This window comes from Geotrypetes seraphini, chromosome 2, assembly GCF_902459505.1.
Source record: "Geotrypetes seraphini chromosome 2, aGeoSer1.1, whole genome shotgun sequence".
Classification (NCBI taxonomy): Eukaryota; Metazoa; Chordata; class Amphibia; order Gymnophiona; family Dermophiidae; genus Geotrypetes; species Geotrypetes seraphini.
This window is the reverse complement of record NC_047085.1, coordinates 62,105,708-62,127,923: the sequence shown is the minus strand read 5'-3', so window position 1 is coordinate 62,127,923 and position 22,216 is coordinate 62,105,708. Positions and strand designations below refer to the sequence as shown.

General features: G+C 40.8%; 1 protein-coding gene across 2 annotated transcripts in view; it reads left to right on the top strand.

Annotated features, from left to right (window-relative positions):
* The window catches only part of RIMS2 (regulating synaptic membrane exocytosis 2), a 1,127,809-nt gene that overhangs the window by 678,715 nt on the left and 426,878 nt on the right, over positions 1-22,216 (top strand). For both annotated transcript variants that reach the window (XM_033933083.1, XM_033933078.1), the window contains one exon: positions 5,309-5,439. In XM_033933083.1, coding sequence (XP_033788974.1) covers positions 5,309-5,439 — 131 coding nt within the window. The remainder of the gene's footprint in view (positions 1-5,308; positions 5,440-22,216) is intronic.

Genomic DNA, 22,216 nt, shown 5'->3' with positions numbered 1-22,216 from the left:
ACATCCATGGCTTCCTCGATGTCAGCTTCAGGCATTGTCCATTCATCCGTGTCCATATTTTCTGGAATACCCAGCTGCTCTGTTGGCTCCTGAGCAATGGATTCCTCACACTCCATGGGTTCCTGAGCGAGGTCTGGCCTTTGCCTGGCCCGGAGAACCTTCTCTGCCGGGTCCTCGTGTGCAGCCTGTCTTACTGCCTTGGAGAGCTGCTTAAGAGTCTTTGGGCCACACCCTGTACTAGGTGTCTGTGTGCCTAGCTTTCGTGCTCTTGGGCTCCCCCCCAGGATGCTGGTCAGAATACCACTGGGAGCCTGATTAAACCTCTTAATGTAGCTGGGGCTTTTACTGGGCCGTGGAGCTACCTTGTATTCTGGCTCCTGATCAGGTTCAGATGGCTCAGGATAGGCAGCTCTGCTTTCAGTATCCCCTGTCTGATCATTCTCGGTCAGTCTCTGGTATCGGTCAAAGGTTTTACTATGGGGTTTTACTCTGACATGATCGTCTCGGGGAGTGGGAATGTCACAATCTTCAGTCTCAAAATCTCCATGCTGAAAGTATGCACACAATTTTTTCACTGTGGAGAATGCTGGGCATTTGTTACTCGATGTTTGCATCATACATTCATTGATTTCCTTTGGCGTTTTCTTCTGCAGGAATAGGAACTTCATGATGGCTTGGAGTTCCACACTTGAAAATTCCACATTTTTTCATTAACATGGTTCAATCAATGATCTGAAACAATGTCAAAACATAGCATTATTATTCTGCAAATTGGCATATTGCAAAATAAAATAGCACTCTTTTCAGCTACAGTGGCAAAATAACGCTCATAAGAACATAAGAATTGACATACTGAAACAGACTCAAGGTCCATCAAGTCCAGTATCTTTTTTCCAACAGTGGCCAACCCAGGTCCCAAGTACCTAGCTAGATCCCAAGTAGTAAAACAACTTTTATGTTGCTTATCCTAGGAATAAGCAGTGGATTCCCCTAAGCCATCTTAATAATGGCCTGAGGACTTCTCATTTAGGAAACTATCCAAACCTTTTTTAAATCGAACTAAGCTAACTGATGGCAACAAATTCCAGAGTTTAATCACACATTGTGTGAAGAAATATTTTCTCCAGTTTGTTTTAGATCTACTACTTAGTAGCTTCATCGCATGCCCACTAGTCCTAGTATTTTTGGAAAGAGTGAACAAGCGATTCACATCTACCCTTTCCACTCCACTCAGTATTTTATAGACCTATATCTTATCACCCCTGAGCCATCTGTTCCCCATGCTGAAGAGCCCTAGCTGCTTTAGCCTTTCCTCATATGGAAGTTATCCCATACTTTTTATCATTTTCATTATCCTTCTCTGACCCTTTTCTAATTCTGCTACATCTTTTTTGAGATACAGCAACCTAAATTACACACAGTATTTGAGGTGCAGCCATACCATAGTGCGATTTAAGGACATAACATTTTCATCTTTGTTTTCCATTCCTTTCCTGATAATTCCTGGAAGGCATCCGGAAATGCACGGGCATAGATGTGATGACATCATAGGAATGCATGACATCATCACGTCAACAACTGTGCATGTGTGGAGGCCCTCCACATAGGGTCCTGAGCTAGTGCTGGAAAAGGAGAGTCACGGAGAGGAGGAGAAGTGCCGGTGAGGAGCAGAGGTGTTGGCTGACTACCAAATGACATGCCTCTCACCGTGAAAGGCACGTCCTGTAGGCAGTCAGCCAGTGCCTCTCTTCCTCGCTGACGTATCATGGCATACCGGGAATCTCGCCATGGTACACTTGCGATACACTGAGGTACTTTGTCAAATGCCTTTTGAAAATCCAAATACACAAGATCAACAGGCTCACCTTTATCCACATGTTCATTCCCCCTTTCAAAGAAATGCAGTGGATTGGTGAGGCAAGATTTCCCTTGACTAAATCCCTGTTTGCTTTCTCTCATTAATCCATGCTTATGTATGTATATGTTCTATCATTTTGTTCTTTATAGTAGACTCTACCATGCTCAGAAGTTAGGAAGTTGGTTGGGGGGAGAACTTTTCAGTACCCCTTCGTAAGTGCTTCATTTTTTTGCTATGTACTTTAGTCTTATTCTGGCCAATATTCAGCATTATTTGACTGATATGTAGTCTGTGGTGGCGAGCCTTGACCCAGATATTCAATGCTAGTTGCTGGATATGGCCCTGACACTGAATATCCAGGATTGCCAGGAACCACTAGAAGTAGCCGGGCCCATTAAGTTGACCAATTATTTTGGACACTGTGCACTTTGATTAGCAATTTTGTGTTTTTGCACCTTTATGGAATGGATTAATGATGGAATAAAATAGAATATCGCCATGTGATTTACAGCCCATTGAGTGTTGTACCCTGTATGGCAATGGGATGAGCTTTTCTTATTTATGATTCTGAGATCCATTCTCATCTATAAAATAAAGTGATATAAGACATTAAAAATAACACAATTATAAACTTATAAAATGTGCAGTTATTGTAATTTATTTCATTGAGTGTCAGTTGATTTGAAAGATTGATATTTTCAATAGCTGTAACCTACAGTGAGCTAAATATTGCTGCACTAGGGCAAGAAACCTGCAGATTATCACCCTAATACAGCCTGATCACTCTCCCCCCTAAATTGTAGGTAAAGTATATATTTTGTGTCAAAGGAGTGCTATAGGTACCCAAAGAGAAGAACACTGTTGCTGTTGTGCAGACTTTTCCTCTACACATTGCTTTCCGTTATCTACTGTATTGTGACCCAACACCAAACAATTATAACAAATTGTTTTGACTCATTTGGAGACATTACCCATTGGCATGAGTATTAGAATTTAACATGTCCTGTACTGTACATGCATTAAATGATTTGATCCCTTGCTCTAAGTGTTAAAAATGAATAAAGTTATACTAGATGTAGCGCTTTGCTGAATTGGGAATAATATAATAAGGTTAAGGGATGAATCAATTCTGATGACATCAACATTTTGCCTTTAAGCAGCCACAAATTAGCTGCCATTTTTCCTTTTACCCCAATATATTCAAAGAGAAACCCCCCCCACAAAAGGGGGTAATTATATAACTTGGTGCAAAGTGAAGGCGCCACAATGAGGCAAATTTACTCCCAGATTCTCTAACCAGCACCCATGATGGCGGCCCCCATAAAAGTGGCCGCCAATTGCATGCCAATCCCACAACAGCGCCAGTTACAAAATCACGCCTATTCAGCTAAGATAGGCAGCTGAAATGTAGGCCCAGAAAACCCTGATCTATATTTCAGCTGCCTTTCTTTGCCACGAGATCCTGAAACCAGACTGCAGCTGCCATAAGCTGAACGTGGCAGGGGAATTTATCCCGATCAACTGAGCTGGCAGAACTCTCCGAAGCCATAGCTTCGGGAATACTTCCAGCTCAGTTGATCAGGAGGAAATTCCCCTGCCGTGATCAGCTCAGCCGGCTGTGGCGGACAGAAGACACCTGACCCCCAATTGGCAGGAGGGATGCCCACTCCCTCCTGCCTGAGAATATTCCCCTTACACCCCACCCTGACACCCCACCCAGACACCCCCCGAACCTCTAGCATCCCACCTTGACATCCCTGACACCCCACCCAGACATCCCCTGAACCCCCAACACCCCACCCCAACACACCTGACATCCCCTGAACTCCCAGCACCCCACCCCTGACACAACCCCAAACCCCCACCACCCGGACCCCCCCCCCCCACAACAATCCCGTACATTAAATGACAATCCAGCAGGAGGAATGCCCATTCCCTCGTACCGGCAGGACTACCTCTTCAAAATGGCAGGCCTTCCCCCTTCCTGGTGCACCCTGGGATGCACAGAGATGGGCCTAAGGCTCTGATTAGCCCAGGTGGGCTAGGTAGGAAGAGCCTCAGGCACCTGGATCAATCAGAGACATAGTCCCCTCCCTGTGCATCCTAGGGTGCACCAGGAAGGGACATTAATTTTGGAGGCCTTCTGTCTATAGAAACACTTCAGGAGCCTATTTCCTAAGTTGCATTAGCTGTTTGTCACAAGAATTAACATGCATGAACAACTGTTTGTGCTGCTGCATTCAACAGGTAACAGGAAAGGAGACATAGAATAGGGAGCACTAGGTAGGGAGAATAGGGAGCCTAGAGGTTATTACCACACATTAACTGCTAAAGTGGCAAGTAACACAGAGCAGTTAATGTCACTTCAAGAAGTGTAACATTCTGCATCTTATTCATTAGGGATTTTTTCTTTAAAATACCCACAACTTACACACGGGTTTTGCTGTTACCACATGTTCAGTTTGACTGTGGCTATTTGTTAACTGCAAAACTTTAGTGCAGGTTTGTAAATAGAGGCCTTAGGGCACTAATACAAAAATAATTTTTAGACATGAAATAAGTTTATATATATAAAAGTTTATTATATATATATATATATAAGTTTATATATATAAATAAGTTTATATATATATATATATAAAATTTCATGTCTAAAAATTATATATTCATTTATAAAATGTGTTTGTTTTTTGAATGACAGATACATTTTTGTGTCTGTCTACAAGGCTTCTATTACATTTTGCCTTGTTATAATGATATATGCAAATAAACTGAACCACAAAGCAGATTTTGTATAAAGTTGTGCATTACCAGCTAAAATATCTCACTAACTTTATAAATCATTAAGTGTATAGAATTGACCAGTTATGTTGTCAAGATATCTGAAAATTAAAAAAAAAAGAAAAAAAAAGCCAAAATTAATCTATACAGTGAAAAGTCTTGAAATATTTAAGCTTATCATTACACTATAATTTTAAACCTTAAAGGGCTATGTAGTACACTGACTATAAGTTTATAAAACTGGTGAGGATAGTGAATAAGCATTCTTATTTTACTTTCTTTAAATTGCTTTTACATATAGTAAACCCTGCTAAATGCCAGGTAAGTTGTCATCCAATGGTACAGAATATTGTAAATGTTTCAAGGCTTCTGTTCAATCACCCACAGTTTTCAGCTCTAAAGGGATTCTTCATCTATACCCCTTCATTTATATTACTGTTTTCTTGTTTGCTAAACAAAAGTATTGTGTCATCTGTCTTTTCATTCTGGTTTTTTTTTTCACTACAGAGGTTGTTTTTCCCAAGGAAATCCCAAACATCTTCTGATCTCTGGAAATCAATGAAGTGTGTCAAATCCAAAGGATTAAAAAGCAGACATTTATGTTTAGAGTTTAGTCTTTTATGTTATTGTTACAGAAATGAATAACTAATGAATATTTTTGCTTTCCAGATAAAACTCTGGTATGACAAAGTTGGTCATGAGTTGATAGTAACAATACTAGGAGCAAAGGATCTTCCCTCAAGGGAAGATGGGAGACCAAGAAATCCTTATGTTAAAATTTACTTTCTTCCTGATAGAAGGTAGGATAAAACAATTTCAAACCCCTGATACATACTAAATATGAATATTTGAATAGTGATATAATGTCATTGATGTATGGGGTTATAAGCATTTGATACTTAGTATTGGGGCCTATGCACTAAGGTTCTGATTCTGGAAATGGTGCCTGCAAATGGTCACCTACCATATGTCAATCACTGGTAGGTGCTATGTCCAGAATTACGTCTATTTTGCGGACAGATGCCTTAAATGTATACCACTATTTTACAGGCCTACATTTAAGGCGTCTGACACACACCTATGGAAGCACCTAGGCATGCTGGCCTTAGGCATCTTTAGGCATGCCTAAACACCTCAGTAGGCGTCCTTCGCTGCACAGATTTTTAAAATAAAAATGTGCATCACAATTGGTCTGTTAGATGGCAGTAGGATGCCTACCACCCACCTACAATTGGGATGCCATTTCCAGAATCAGGCCCTAAATGTTCTTTGAGTGTAAAAATGTATTAAGGGGTAAATTCTATATTTATTTATTTAAAAAAAAATTTTATACCGTATAAGGCCTATACGGTTTACATAAAAGCATACATAAGACTGGACATTATATATATGTTCAATAAAGGGAAGAGCACTTTGCTCTTCAAAAACCATCTCATAAAAATAAAAAAAAATCATTGCATTAAAGCATAAGTAGGTAGTAATATTTACACATTATTTCATCATAAGAAAGCATTTACAAACAGTTGTGCCTACCTATCTTCTTAGGCGCAATTCTACAAAACATAGGCACATATCAAATGGCACCTAGTGGAGCCAACAGTGAAGTAGGCATGTTTAGGGGTAGAGAGCAACTTAGGTACCACTAAGTAGGATTCTATAAAGAATATAGGCGCCTATAATGTAGGCCTTTAAAACCATGGCCTAATTACAGGTGCCTAAGTTTTAAGTTATACATCATTAAGCACAATTCTGTAATGGAGTGAATGACATGTGATAGGCACCATATTTATAGGCACCTATCTTTTTAGGCACCCATTACAGAATCTGGCCCTAAGAGCTTCCACCTTAACAAATTGTTGCCCCTAAAGAAGAATCCCTTTGCTCCAGTAGAGCATTGTGATGCTCAAGATAAAGAACTAGAACCAATGAAGATAACTTGTGAAGTTAAGCACCCTTAAAACATATATAAGGTATTGCAGCTAGTGGATTTCATCATCAGGACAAGGAACTCAAAATAGTGAAATGCCTTCCAGGATCCTCAGCTACCAGGAATGCCAGACAAATACTGACTGTAATTAGGGAAAAAGCAAAGAATTTGAACCCTGATATTATTATCCACTTTGGAACAAATGACCTGGCCAACAGAAAGCTTTTTGAGAGCTTGGGAAGGGTATAAAACCTTTTGTAAAGACTGTAGCTTTTTCAGAAGTACTGCCTACTTATAGAAAGGGAGAGGAAAGAGTACAAAATACTGAGAACTTCAATAGGTGGCTCAAAGCCTGGTGTCATCAAAAAGGCTTTAGGTTCATAGGAGGATAGGGTAATACATGGAAAAACAAGAGACTGTATTGTAATGATGGGCTGCACCTTACCATGGCAGGAAAAAGAATCCTAGCTAAGAAATTCAGGCATTTAAACTAGAAGGTGGGGGTGGCGTATGTGTGGAGATTACTTCCTGTGGCTACCCCCTGCAAAAGGCAAGATTTGATGATAATAAAGATAGCAATGGAAACAACAATATTAGCATTTCACTTCCTAGCAATGCAACAGGAAATGAACTGAAATTGAAAACTATACAAAAAATGAGATTGTTGAGGAATAGTAGCCGGAAAGCAATGCCCACAAATGCCCACAGTCTAAGCAACAAAAATCAGGATCTGCAAGCCCTGATGTTAAAGGCAGACTTGGATATTGTTGCTATCACTGAGAATGGTTCATTGATTCCCATGGATGGGAACCAACATACCGGGCTATAATCTGTTCAGGAAGGACAGAAATGATAAAAAAGGAGGAGGAGTAGCTTTCTATGTAAAGATAGATATCCATGTGACTGAAATTCAGGGCACCTGGGGAAAAGAAAAAGCAATATGGATTGTTTTGAAAAGAGAATATAGAACTTCTATCCACTTGGGTGTTGCCTACAGACCTCCGACTCAATTGCAGCAAATTGACAAAGATCTGATTATGGATATACAAAAGTTGAAAAGAAAGAGGAAGTGGATGATTTCAGGAGGAGGTGGATGATTTCAGCCTGCCGGATGCAAACTGGAAAGTTCCTTAGCGGAATCAGAAAGAAGTAGGGAGATTGTGGATGCAGGGTAGGCCCAGTGGGCACATGCCTCAGGCCTGAAAACATCAGGGGGCCCCACCGGTGTGGTGCTATGATGTCACGCACCAACGAAGACTGCCCAATCCACTTTGGCAGTGATGATTTCTGCCTGGTCCTGCCAGGTCGCAGTCAGCTCCCAGCCTCAGTCCTACCCCCACACATGCTTTACTTGCATTCTTTGCCAGCGTGTCTTTTTGTTTTCCTTCTTCTCACCTCTCTGTCCTTTGTTTATCGGACTGCCAGCCAGCTGCGGTCCCATGTTGATGTCTTGTTCTTATTCACCCAAGTGAATACTTTAGTTTTCTAGTTTCTGTGTTCCCATTGTTTGTTTTCGGCTCCACTGACCAAATTTATATATGTTTAACGCCCTCTTCGCCATAGTGCTTTTCATGTATTTTATTGCCGGTTGCTACAGAGTGCTGTCATATTCCACTACTTTAGTATCTGTGTTTTCATAGCTGTCTTACAGTTGTTCTGTTAAAACGTGTGTTTATCTCCTTCTTCTCCATAGTGTTTTTTGTATATTTCAGTGCTGGTTACTGCAGAGTGCTGTCATCTTTCTCTACTTAAGTCCAAGTGTTTTCTTTGTTCTAGTTTTTTCACTCCTTATTGTTTTTACTTTTAAACCGGTGTTTTAACTTTCTTTCTCAGTGTTTTATACTTGGGGGGGAGGGGGGTTCTTCTCCTCTTTGAAGTGGCATCTCCACATATGAGGGCGTAAAGGATTGGGCATGGGTGGAACTGGATGGGCCTGGGGGGTGGGTCTAGAGATCCAGATCTTACTAAAGTAAAATCTGGTAACCCTAGACTTGGGGAAATCCAATGCTCATTCCTGCATAAAATCTGTTTTACTAGTTGGGATCTAGTTAGGTAATTGGGACCTGGCAGGGCCGGATTAAAGGGTAGGCCCTGTAGGCACGTGCCTCGGGCCTGAAAACATCAGGGGGCCCCACTGGGGTGGTGCTATGATATCACACACCAATGAGCACTGCCCAATCTGATTCGGCGATGGTGATTCCTACCTGCATCCTGCCTGGTCCTACACAGCCGCAGTCAGCTCCCAGCCTTAGTCCCACCGCCACACATGCTTGCATTCTTTGCCAGCGCGTCACACACAAGTGACTTATTTGTTCTCATCAGGCATCGGTTGGATTGCGTGGCCTGTTCCGCTGTAAGTTGGCGATGGTGGTGCCGCACTGATAGGCAGTTTCTTTTGCTGACTTGTCTTCTGACTTGCACTCTTCTGGTCTCCCGGCGCCAAAGTTCTTTTCCTGCAGGATGCAGCAGCTTCACGGTTGTACTCCCCGAGCAGGCTACCTCACCCACCATCCACTGAAAGCCATCCTCCGTACCCTCTCTCTCCAGTAGCCAGGTGCATTTTTTTATCTCCCCTATCTTCTGAGTCCTGGCTTTACTTGCCCAAGATAGAAGACTTCCTGTGGGTATTTGCATCTCTTTATTTCTTTTATCCCTCTTTCTTTGCTTGCTCAAGTGGGATGCATCAAGGTTGCAGTACACTTTTGTAAACGTAATGGAAAGGGTTCAGAGTTTAAGTCCTGGGCAAATAGGTGGGAAGGGAAGGAAGGGGGGATTTTCTCAGAGATGTTTGGGGGTTGCATAGAAGATAAACTGTACATGGGTATGGTAATCTTTGTTTTTTGTTTTGAACTTTAAAATAAAAGAAATCAAGTGGAAATAAGAAAACAGGTAAATAAATGGGGCGGGGCAGGGGTGGGGCAGGGGCAGGGCATGAGTGGGGTATGGGTGGAGCAGGTCTATGAGGCCTAGTGTACTTGTGTGCCTAGGGGCCCTCAAAGAATTAATCCTGCTCTGTGTGGATGCCTTTCAAGGGGCTTTGCTCAGACAAATGCTAATTATCTGGTGCTCACAAATGGTGAAAGTGTCTCTAATGTTCGAGTGGGGGCCTACCTGGGAAGTAACGATCATCATACGGTTTGGCTTGATATAGCAGTCAAAGTGAAGGATGGCCACCCAAAACTCAAAGTCCTGGATTTCAAACATGCGGACTTTAGTAACATGGGAGAGTACCTGAAGAAAGAGCTGAATGGATGGAAAGACATAAGAGAAGTGGAAAAATAGTGGTCCAAGTCGAAAGGTGTGATAACTAGAGCTACTGACCTTTATGTGAAGAAAATAAATAAAAAGGAGAGAAAAAGGAAACCAATATGGTTCTCCAAACTAATGGCAAAAAAAAATAAAGGCAAATAAATTGGCGTTCGTGAAATATAAAAAAACCTCAAGAAGAGGATTACAAAAAGGAATATTGGATGAAGCTGAAAAAAGTCAAGAGAGAGATATGTCTGGCAAAAGCACAAGTGGAAGAGCAAATGGCTATAAATATAAAAAGAGAGCCAAAATTTTTTTCAGGTAGAAACATAGAAACATAGAAACATAGAAATTGACGGCAGAAAAGGGCTATAGCCCATCGAGTCTGCCCATACCAATGACCCACTCCCTGATTCTTACTCTCCTAGAGATCCCACATGAATATCCCATTTTCTCTTGAACTCTAACATGCTGCTGGCCTCAATCACCCTCTGAGGTAGCTCGTTCCAATGATCTACCACCCTTTCAGTGAAGAAGTACTTCCTCGCATCACCCTGAAATTTCCCTCCCCTGATTTTCAGCGAGTGTCCTCTGGTTACTGAGGGCCCTGTAAGACTGAAGATATCATCTTTCACCTCTATACGCCCAGTAATATACTTAAAGGTCTCAATCATGTCCCCTCTCTCTCTTCGCTCCTCCAGTGAGTACATCCGCAGTTTTTTTAACCTTTCTTCATACGTGAGTTCCCTGAGCCCCAAAACCATCCTGGTAGCCATTCGCTGAACCGACTCAATTCTCAACACATCTTTTCGGTAGTGTGGTCTCCAGAATTGAACACAATACTCGAGATGAGGTCTCACCATGGATCTGTACAGCGGCATTATGACTTCAGGTTTTCTGCTGACAAAACCCCTACGGATACAGCCCATCATTTGTCTTGCCTTGGACGATGCCTTCTCCACCTGATTGGCAGCCTTCATATCGTCGCTAATGATCACTCCTAAGTCACGTTCCACCGTGGTCCTGGACAAGGTTTCACCATTTAGTGTGTAAGTTCTGTGTGGATTTTTTTTGCCTAGGTGCATTACTTTACATTTTTTAGCATTAAAGCCCAGCTGCCAAGTTGATGACCACTGTTCAAGCTGTCTTAGGTCCTGCGTCATAAAGTCAGGCACACTGCTTTTGCCAACTATGTTGCATAGTTTGGCATCGTCAGCAAACATTGATACTTTTTCTCTAAGTCCTTGGGTCAAATCTCCTATGAATAAATTGAATAGAATCGGCCCTAAGACGGAGCCCTGAGGTACTCCACTCATCACTGCTGACGTTTTGGAGGGGGTACCATTTACCATCACCCTTTGAAGCCTACCATCTAGCCAATCCCTTACCCATGTTGTGAATGTATCCCCTAATCCCATCGATTTTAGTTTGTTCAACAGCCTGCGGTGTGGAACGCTATCAAAAGCTTTGCTGAAGTCCAAGTATATCACGTCAAGGGACTCACCGGCATCCAGATGACTGGTCACCCAATCAAAGAAGTCAATCAGATTAGATTGGCAGGACCTTCCCCTGGTGAATCCGTGTTGATGTGGATCACGTAGATTTTCTTCATCTAGAATTTTGTCAAGTTCCTGTTTGATCAGTGTTTCCATGAGTTTGCACACTATGGATGTAAGACTCACTGGTCTGTAATTTCCTGTCTCCGTTCTGCAGCCCTTTTTGTGGAGTGGAATTACGTTAGCTGTTTTCCAGTCTAGGGGTACTATTCCCGTGCGCATGGAAAGATTGAAGAGTACGGATAGTGGTTTAGCCAGAACTTCACTCAGCTCTCTGAGTACCCTGGGGTGTAGATTGTCTGGCCCCATAGCTTTGTCTACTTTGAGTCTTGAAAGTTCGTGGTAGACATTACTAGGTGTAAACTCGTAATTACGAAACAGGTCATTTTGGCTGTTTCTTATTTGTAGTTGCGGACCATCTCCCGGTGCTTCACAGGTGAATACTGAGCAGAAGTATTCGTTTAGCAGTTCTGCTTTGGCAGTATCAGATTCTGCGTAGTTTCCATCTGATTTCCTAAGGCGTTCTATTCCATTTTTGTTTCTCTTCCTGTCGCTAATGTACCTGAAGAAGGATTTGTCCCCTTTTTTAATGTTCCGTGCTAGATCTTCCTCTGTTTGAAGTTTGGCTTCCCTGACTGCCTTTTTGACAGCCTTAGATCTGTTAATAAAAGGAGAAAGACAAAAAATGGAAGTACGAGACTGAAAGAAGGTATGAACCGCTAGATGGAGAGTGATGAGGGCAAAGCAAATGTGCTAAACAAATACTTCTGTTCGGTATTCACAGAAGGAAAACACAGCGAAGGACAGCAATTAAATAGCAAAGTTATACCTAAGAATGAAGTGGATACCGCACTGTTCATGGAACAAAGTGTTTATGAACAACTTGAAAACCTGAAGGTGGACAAAGCTATGGGACCAGACAGGATCCATCCCAGGATATCCGAGGGATATCTGAGAGGTTCTCTGGGGGTCCTCTTAAAGATTTGTACAATAAATTTTTAGAGAAGTAAGAGGTTCCACGGGACTGGAGAAGAACGGATGTGGTCCCTCTTCACAAAAGTGGATGCACAGATGAAGCAGAAAATTACAGGCCAGCAAGCCTCACTTCGGTTATTGGAAAAATAATGGAAACATTGATGAAGGAAAGGATAGTTAAATTCTTAGAATCTAATGGATTACAAAATCCAAGGCAACATGGATTTACAAAAGGTAAATTGTGCTAAACAAATCTGATTGAATTCTTTGACTGGGTGACCAAAGAATTAGATCAAGGACATGTGCTAGATTTAATTTACCTAAATTTCAGGAAAGCCTCTGACATGGTCCTCATAAAAGGCTCTTAAACAAATTCCATGAGCAAAAGTTTAGGGACAAAATGGTGAACAGGATTAGAAGCTGGTTGACGGACAGACGCCAGAGGGTGGTGGTTAATGGAATTCACTCAGAGGAGGGATGGGTGACTAGTGCAGTGCCTCAGGGATCAGTGCTGGGACCAATTCTGTTTAATATGTTTGTGAGTGACATTGCTTAAGGGTTAGAAGGTAAGGTTAGCTTTTTTGCGGGTGATACCAAGATTTGTAACAGAGTGGACACCCCGGAGGGATTTGCAAAAGTTAGAAGAATGGTCTAATGTCTGGCAACTAAAATTCAATACGAAGAAGAGCAGAATGATGCATTTGGGGGATAGAAATCTGAGAAAACCGTATGTGTTGGGAGGTGAGAGGCTGATAAGTACAGATGGAGAGAAGGACCTTGGGGTGATTGTGTCTGAGGATCTAAAGGCATCTAAACAGTGTGATAAGGCAGTGGCGGTAGCCAGAAGGATGCTAGGCTGTATAGAAAAAGGAATAACCAGCAGAAGAAGGGAGGTGTTGATGTTCCTATATAAGTTGTTGGTGAGACTGCACTTGGAGTATTGTGTTTAGTTTTGGAGGCCATATATGGTGAAGGATATAAAAACAGTTGAAGTGGTCCAGAGGAAGGCGACAAAAATGGTAAGAGGTTTGAACCAAAAGAATTATGAGAAGAGACTGGAAGACCTAAATATGTACCTGTATACTCTGGAGGAGAGGAGAGGAGGGACAGGGGAGATATGATACAGATGTTTAAATACTTGAAAGATATTCCAGAGAAGAGAAATCTATTCCAGAGAAGAGAAAATGGTAAAACTAGAGGGCATAATTTGAGGTAGAAGGGAGGAAGACTCAGGAGCAATGTTAGGAAATTCTTTTTCACAGAGAGGGTGGTAGATGCCTAGAATGCCCTCCTGAGGGAAGTGGTGGAGAGGAAAATAGTGATGGAATTCAAAAAAGCGTGGGATAAATTTAAAGGTCTGTAATTAGAAACAAAGAATGCAAATTAAAGAAGGATGTAAATTAAAGAACTAAGGCTAGTACTGGACAGATGTGGGAACTCCACTAACTTGGAATTTGAGGATGTTACTGGTCAGACTTATGGTAGATATCCTGCAAACAGGGTAGTTGGATAGGCTGGAGAGAGTTTGGATGGCAATTTCAGCATTTGGAACCTAGGACAATACCAGGTGACTATACAGTTTATTTTCCAAAAATATCAAAGAGACAAGTTAATTTAATCATTAATTTTTAATGGATAGACTGGATAGACCGTTCATGTCTTTATTTGCCATCATTTACTATGTTACTGTGCATATCAAATCAATCCCAGATGATATTATGCTTTAGTGAACAAAGAAAGCAAGGCGATGGACTCAACAGTTATATTACACTAGCTGATCACTCGGCGTTGCGCAGATATTTATGTATCCCAATGTTCCACTCCATTTATTTATCCTAATGTTTCACTCCATTCTATATAACACCCCCACTGTATTTTTTCCCAGATAATAAGTGATATGTATACCAAGTTTGGTTGAAATATCTCCATGTGTTTCAGAGTTATGCTGGAACATATACTGTTAAATGACTGTGTGATATCATTCCCGAAGCTTCACACAATTGGTCAAAGCAGCTCCATCTAAATTCAGTGGAACCTTGGTTTACGAGCATAATTCGTTCCAGAAGCATGCTCGTAAACCAAATTACTCGTATATCAAAGCGAGTTTACCCATAGGAAGTAAGGGAAACTCACTTGATATGTTTCCACCCCCCTCCACCCCCTGAGGCCAGCGGTGCTGCTTCACCCCCCCCCTCCCGAGAACTGGCATCACTCCCCCCGCTCGCAAACGCCCCTCCTCCCGCGTGAACCAGCACCCCCTGCCCGAACAGCATTCAATCTTACCCCCCATCTGGCACCGGCACACAGCCCACAGGACGTGCTGGTGCCGGTGAAAGAAGTTCCTGCCTCTTGCCTGAGCCTTGAAAATTTTGGAGAGAGCGAGAACCAGAAGGCCTTGAGCATGCTCAAGGCCCAGGCAAGAGTCAGGAACTTCTTTCACTGGCACCGGCACGTCCTGTGGGCTGTGTGTCGGTGCCAGATGGGGGGTAAGATTTAATACTATTCGGGTGGGGGGTGCCTGTCCGGGGGGGGGATGGTTTGCACGGGGGGGTGGGGGAATTCACGAGCGGGGTGTGTGCTTGTTTTGCAAGACAAGATTTGCAAGAATGTTTTGCTCGTCTTGCAAAACACTCGCAAACCGCGTTACTCGCAAACCGAGGTTTGACTATATATATATATATATATATATATATATATATATATATATATATATAAAATTGGATGTATCTGTGTGTGTGATTACCTTCCCACCCCCACAGTATTTTTTCCCAGATTGTAAGTGATATATACACCAGGTTGGGTTGAAATCTCTCCATGTATTTCAGAGTTATGCTGGAGCATACATACATACATACACGCACACAAACAGATACATCTAATTATATATATACATTATTATTTGTATACCGCATAACCTTATTTAGTTCTATGTGGTTCACAGCTTAAGAATCTGAGACAATCCCAGGAATTACAACAAAATAACGGATTGTTATATCCTGATCTTACATTACAAAAATTTATCGAATAGATAAGTTTTCAAGAGTTTTCTGAAATGTTTATACAATACAGCACTGGCTATCAACTGAATAAGTTCCTTGTCTCTGATTGCTGCCTAAAACAAGAATAACCTGTCAAAGTATTTTTTTTATTTCGACATTCCTTAACAGAAGGGAAAGTGAAATATGTTAAGGGGCGTGGAGACCGTTTAGATACAGCCAGCTCAAAATGTTCCTTCAGATAACACTTTTTTATAACATAATGATCCAAATTTGAAAACAACTCTGGCTTCAATCGGAAACCAGTGTAGTTTCCGATAAAAAAGGAGAAACATGATATGTTTTTTTCAGATTGAAAATTAACCTAACAGCTGTATTCTGAATCAATCACAATCTACGCAGATTGCTCTTAAGACCAGCATAATAAACAATGGGTTCTTTTTATCAAGCCGCGCTAGCAGTTTAATGCGCATAATAGTGTGCGTTAAACCGCCAGCCGCGGTAGCTGCTACCGCCTCCTCGTGAGCAGGCAGTAGTTTTGGCCAGCGCAGGGGTTAGTGTGTGATGAAAAGTCGCGCGCATTAACCCCACTAGCGCAGCTTGATAAAAGGAGCCCAATGTTACAGTAGTCAAGGGAACCTAAACGACTGTTTGTGACTCCAGATGCTGGTTATAATAAAAAGACTTTGGGTTCTATAATGGTTGAGTCTATTGCCTTGCTTTGTTTGCTTCCTGAGACTTCCTGTGTGGAGTTTTTTATCCTTCTACATTTTTCTTTCTTGTTAAGTTTTAGTGGACAACTAAGAAACAGTCTCTGTTTAGTGTGCACTCACTAAGAATTACTTGCTTCAGACAGGTGTTAATTTGAAGGGGCTTAGCTACTAGCTAACATTGTGACTGAATGATGAAGGTAATGCACATTCCTTACCACAAATCCAAATTTCTTTCTACAACAAAAATACTTTTTCAATCAAATGCTCCACAAAATATATGGCACAATAGGCTGTATTTTCAAGGCAGACACAATCCCTCATCTAATCAGTCTATTTTGGCTGCCAAGGCTTCATCAGTTTTCAGATAAAAATCTAGGTGCTTGTTTAGTTGAAAATTCAACTAAGTATAAAATATGGCAATCTAGATTTAGGCTATAGAAACCTGATACTTAATGATAGAAACATTATGGCAGATAAAGGCCAAATGACCCATCCAGTCTCCCCATCTGCAGGATTCACTAACTTCTCTCTCTACGAGATATACATGTACCTGTCTTGAATTCATGTGTAATTTCTTGAATTCACACAGTCTTTGTCTCCACCACCTCTATTCCACTCACCTGCCACCCTTTCTATGAAAAAGTATTTCCTTAGATTACTCTTTAGCCTTTCACCTCTTAACTTCATCCTATGCCTCTCATTCTGAAGCTTCTTTTCAAAGAGACTCGCTTCATGCGCACGTAGGTATTTAAATGTCTCTAAAATATTAAATAGCAACAATTTCTAATTAAATAAATATAGATAATGTTACCAGCCAGTGGAAGGACACATCCAGACAGAGAGAACTATTATTATTATTTTTTAATATTTATAAATTGTGGAGAACAAGCCTCTTTCTGAAAACTAGCTGGTACTTATTATTTCTTCATCGGCACAAAAAAACTCCACATTCATTAAGTTACTCTTAATTCGGGCTACAGCCCACCACTTTGCACATGGCAAAAAAAGGGAGAAGTACTTCTACTTAACTGAGTGACGTGGAAACAAGATGGTACCACCGCTTACCGCTTATCACTCAACTGAGCTAGTTGTTCCATCCACAGCTAACCGACAAGAGCCTTGTATTGCCGTGACTGGCTGCCTCAGGGATGTTTTTTTAACTGAAGCTCTCCATAAAGCCGTGAGGCTTTTTTTCCACAATTTATAAGTATTTAAAAATAATAATAATAGTTCTCTCGTCTGGATGTGTCCTGCCATTGGCTGGTAACATTATCTATATCTATATTTATTTAATTTAAATGTCTCTATCATATCTCCCCTCCCACCTTTCCTGCAAAGTATATATATTGAGATCTTTAAGTCTGTTCCCATATGCCTTATGATGAAGACCACTGACTCTTTTAGTAGCCTTCCTCTGGACCAACTCCATCAAGTTTATATCTTTTTGAAGGTCCAGTCTCTAGAATTGTACACAATATTTTAAATGAGGTCTCACCAGAATTTTATACAGGGGCATCAATACCTACATCAATATTTATTAATTGCATGGGTTAAAGACTGGCTCAGTGGCAGACATCAAAGGGTGGTGGTAAACGGTACTCCCTCTGAAAAGTCGGAAGTGCACAGTGGAGTACCGCAGGGCTTGGTCCTGGGTCCAATCCTATTTAATATCTTCATACGAGATCTGCCTCAGGGACTTTGGGGTAAAATTGCATTATTTGCCGATGATGCTAAATTATGCAACATAGTGGGCGGAGGTACCGTGCTCGACACTATGACACAAGACATACTTTTACTGGAGCACTGGTCTACTATTTGGCAGCTGAATTTTAATGCCAAGAAGTGTAAAGTTATGCACCTTGGTAGCAGAAACCCATGCAGAACCTACACTCTGAATGGTGAGACCTTAACTAGAACTGTTGCAGAACGGGACCTGGGAGTAATCATTAATGAAGATATGAAGACAGCCAATCAAGTGGAGAAAGCCTCATCCAAGGCTAGACAAATGCTGGGTTGCATCCAGAGAAGTTTTGTCAGCCGAAAGCCCGAAGTGGTAATGCCGCCATACAAGTCCATGGTGAGACCACATCTGGAATACTGTGTACAATTTTGGTGACCACATTATCAGAAGGATATGCTGAGAATAGAATCAGTTCAACGGTTGGCCACCAGGATGGTCTCAGGACTCAAGGATATCCCATATGAAGAACGTCTAGGTAAGTTGCTCTCGAGGAACACAGAGAGAGGGGTGACAGATAGAGAGGTTCAAATACTGGCCGTATTGAGGTGGAAGAAGACATCTTTTTCTTTACAAGACCTACGGCGACAAGAGGGCATCTGCTAAAAATCAGGGGTGGGAGATTTCATGGTGACACTAGGAAGTACTTCTTAACCGAAAGGGTGGTTGACTGTTGGAATGATCTTCCACTTCAGGTAGTTGAGGCCAATAAAGTGACTGACTTTAAGAACAAATGGGATCAACATGTGGGTTCACTTCAAAGAGGAACTTAGTGGGGAGGGTTATTTGAGTGGGCAGACTTGTTGGGCTGATGGCCCTTTTCTGCCATCATATTCTATGTTTCTACTTTTTTCTACTGGCCATACCTCTCGCTATCACCCTAGTATCCTTCTAGCTTTCACTGTCACCTTATCAACCTGTTTAACCACTTTTAGATCATCACATACTATCATACCCAAGTCCCGCTCTCCTAAACTGTAGTAGTCCCTTGGGTTTTTGTAGCCCAAATGCATGACTTAGCATTTCTTAGCATTAAATTTTAGTTGCAAAATTTCAGACCATTCTGAAATGAAAGCTAGGTCCTTCCTCATGTTATTCACACCATCAGGAGTATCTATTCTATTGTAGATTTTGGTATCATCTGCAAAGAGACAAATCTTATCTGACAGCTCTTTAGCAATATTGCTTACAAAAATGTTAAAAAGAACATGCCCAAAAACCGAACCTTGAGGCACACCACTGGTAACATTCATTTCCTCAGAGTGATATTCATTGAGCACTACCCTCTGTCACCTTCCAGTGAACTAGTTCCTAACCCAGTCCATCAATTTGGGACCCATACCGTGTGCACTCAGTTTATTTATTAGACGCTTGTGTGGATCACTGTTGAAGGCTTTGCTAAAATCTAAACACACTACATCCTGGGGGGTGGGTAAGAGAGGGGAATGGAATTTTATGATTTTATGAATGGTTTCATGAAGGTTTGATTTATTGTATGTATATTAGCTGGAAGGGAGGGGGGAATTTCTTTGTTACAATAATATTTGTAAGATTGCTGTGCTTTTTATACATTTATTTATGGCGCATTTGTAGTTTGAAAATCAATAAAGAATTTTAAAAAATAAATAAATAAACACACCACATCTAGCTCACTTCCTCTATCCAATTCTCTGGTCACCCAGTCTAAAAAATCGATCAGATTTGTCTGACAGGACCTGCCTCTACTGGATCCATGTTGCCTCAGGTCCAGAACTTCACTATTCTCTATTTCCATTAATTTACTTACCACTGCTTACTAGCCTGTAGTTCCCTACTTCTTTCTTAGTTCCACTTTTGTGGAGAGGAACCACATCCGCCCTTCTCCATTTCTCCGTTACAACTCCCGACTCTAGAGAAGCATTGAAAAGGTCAACCAGTAGCAACTTCCCTAAGTTTCTTCTGTATCCTCAGATGTATACCATCTTGCCCCATCGCTTTGTTTACCTTTAGTTTAGCTAGCTCCTCTCAAACACAATCCTTTGAAAATCAATTGGGATCTACCCCACCTCTATCACTATTTGCATTTGTCTTCTGTGGTCCTGCTCCCAGCTCTTCAGCTGTGAACACAGAATAGAAATATTTATTAAGCAATTCATCCTTATCTTTATCAGCTAATACATATTTCTCCCCTTCACCTTTGAGTTTCACAGTGCCACTTTTGCACTTCTTCCTATCACTAATGTAAAAAAATGTCTTGTTCCCCCGTTTTACTGTCATGGCTGTTTTTTCTTCCATTTGCATCTTTGCTTTCCTGACTATTCGTGCTGCCTCTCTTAACTTTTCCTGATTTTTTTATCTGCCTTGCTCTTTTTGTTATATTTTGCAGTTTATGAAGGATATCCTCTTTTTCCTGACCTTTTCAACTACTATTTTTGAGAACTAAAGCAGCTTTCTTTTCCTCTTTTTTTTTTTTTAAATTCTTTATTGGTTTTTAATCAAAAACAGTGTCATACAAATGAAAGAACAAAAGATATTCCACATATTACACCATTATCTATACAGGTAACAAAAATATCATTCAATAATTTCATTTTTCTGTATATAATAATATCATAATATATCCTAATATACAATACAAATAAAGAATAAAGTTATCCAAATATCACTATCAATATTTATTACAAAATAGTTTGTTGCCCTTGCAATAGGTCCTTTCAGTTTTGCTATTGTTTTTCTTCTTCTTCTAGATGTTCCAATCTAGACAATTCATATCTTTATTTCCTGCTCCCACTAGCCTTACCAGCAGATACCTCTATATTTGCCTGCCTCCTTCAAGGTATTTTTTAAAAAAGGCTCTTCATTAGACAGAGTATTTTGTAAAATATAGAAGGAACTGAGCACATCCTGACCTGGGTATCTTAGTTCCGATCTCAATAACTTATCTAAAAATGGGCATTATGTTGTGCAAAATAGGTAATGAGCAGAATATTTATTTGCTCCAAATTTTAGTATGCCAATGCAGAGGTAAACTCTTCTTTCAGCAGATTACAATAAATCAACAATGTATAAATAAATCAAAACAAAAATAAAATAAAATAAAACACATCTCAAAAATACACACAGTTCAGAGTTCAAGCAGAACTTCACCTAAATCCTGACCCGTTCCTCTCAAGGCTTTCTTTTTTTTCCCATCTAAAGTATAGAACTTTGATCTCTCGATGAAACACCTGTAGTCAACAGAACAAGCAGTCTTAATAGTGCACACATTTACACCTGATTCAAATAGTATAAATGTGTGCATTTTCATGCATGCCCATCTGTGTATTTTATTTAAAATAAAAAAGGGGTGCATGTATATTACAACTCCACCTCTGCTCTGCTCAAACTAGATCTGAGGAATGCCCACAGATTATATAAAAGTAGAAACATAGTTTTCATGCATATTATTTTTATGTATGCATGTAGTGGTGCAATTTTATAAAAGCATTTTTCTGCATGTAAAACAGATTTTACCTACGAAAAACTCTTTATAAGAGGGTAATTTCATAAATAACGCACAGGTTGGCAACATTGGGGAGTGAATGATGCAATTGCAGCAAACTTTATTTCACTTTCACTTCAGTGCTTGAAGCAGCAGGACGTGTGCTTAGGAGCTCTGTAGTGTATATAGTGTGGCTGTGACAAGTGTGGGAAATGGAAGCTGCCGGTGTCTCGGGTACTGTGTCTGTTGACGATCAAAGGTAGTGCATTAAGATTGAAACTCTACGTGGCAAAACCCCGACAGAAATCCACAGTGCGTTACGTGAAGTTTATGGTGAGTTAACAGTGGACCATAGTACAGTTTTGTGGTGGGCAACTCATTTTCGGAGTGGTCATGTGAGCATAGATGATGATGCAAGACCAGGAAGGCCAAAATCAACAACTGATGAATGATGTGTGAAACTCATGGCTGATGCTCTTGAACAAGATCGTCGTGCGACATGTGAGGAACTTTCTGAAACCACAGGGATTCCACCAACATCAGTATACCGAATTCTGACAAATGATTTAAAAAATAGAAAAATTTCTGCACGATGGGTCCCCCACTTCTTGACTACTGAACATTAGCAGAGACGTCTGGACAATGCAGCCATGCTGAAACAAAGATTTGACGTTGAAGGGCAGGCATTCTTGAATTGTATTGTTGCTATTGATGAAACGTGGGCCAGAAACTTTGAGCCAGAACTGAAATCACAGTCCAACGAGAGGAAAGCTCCATCTTCCCTACGACCAAAAAAATTTTGACGTGCTCAATCAAAAGTCAAACAAATGATGATTTTTGCTTATGATCATGAAGGCATCATCATCATAGACAAAGTTCCATGTGGAAGAAGTGTCACAGCAGTATATTATCATGATTTTTTGCAAAAAAAATGCACATAAAAATGCACAAAACCCAACCTCA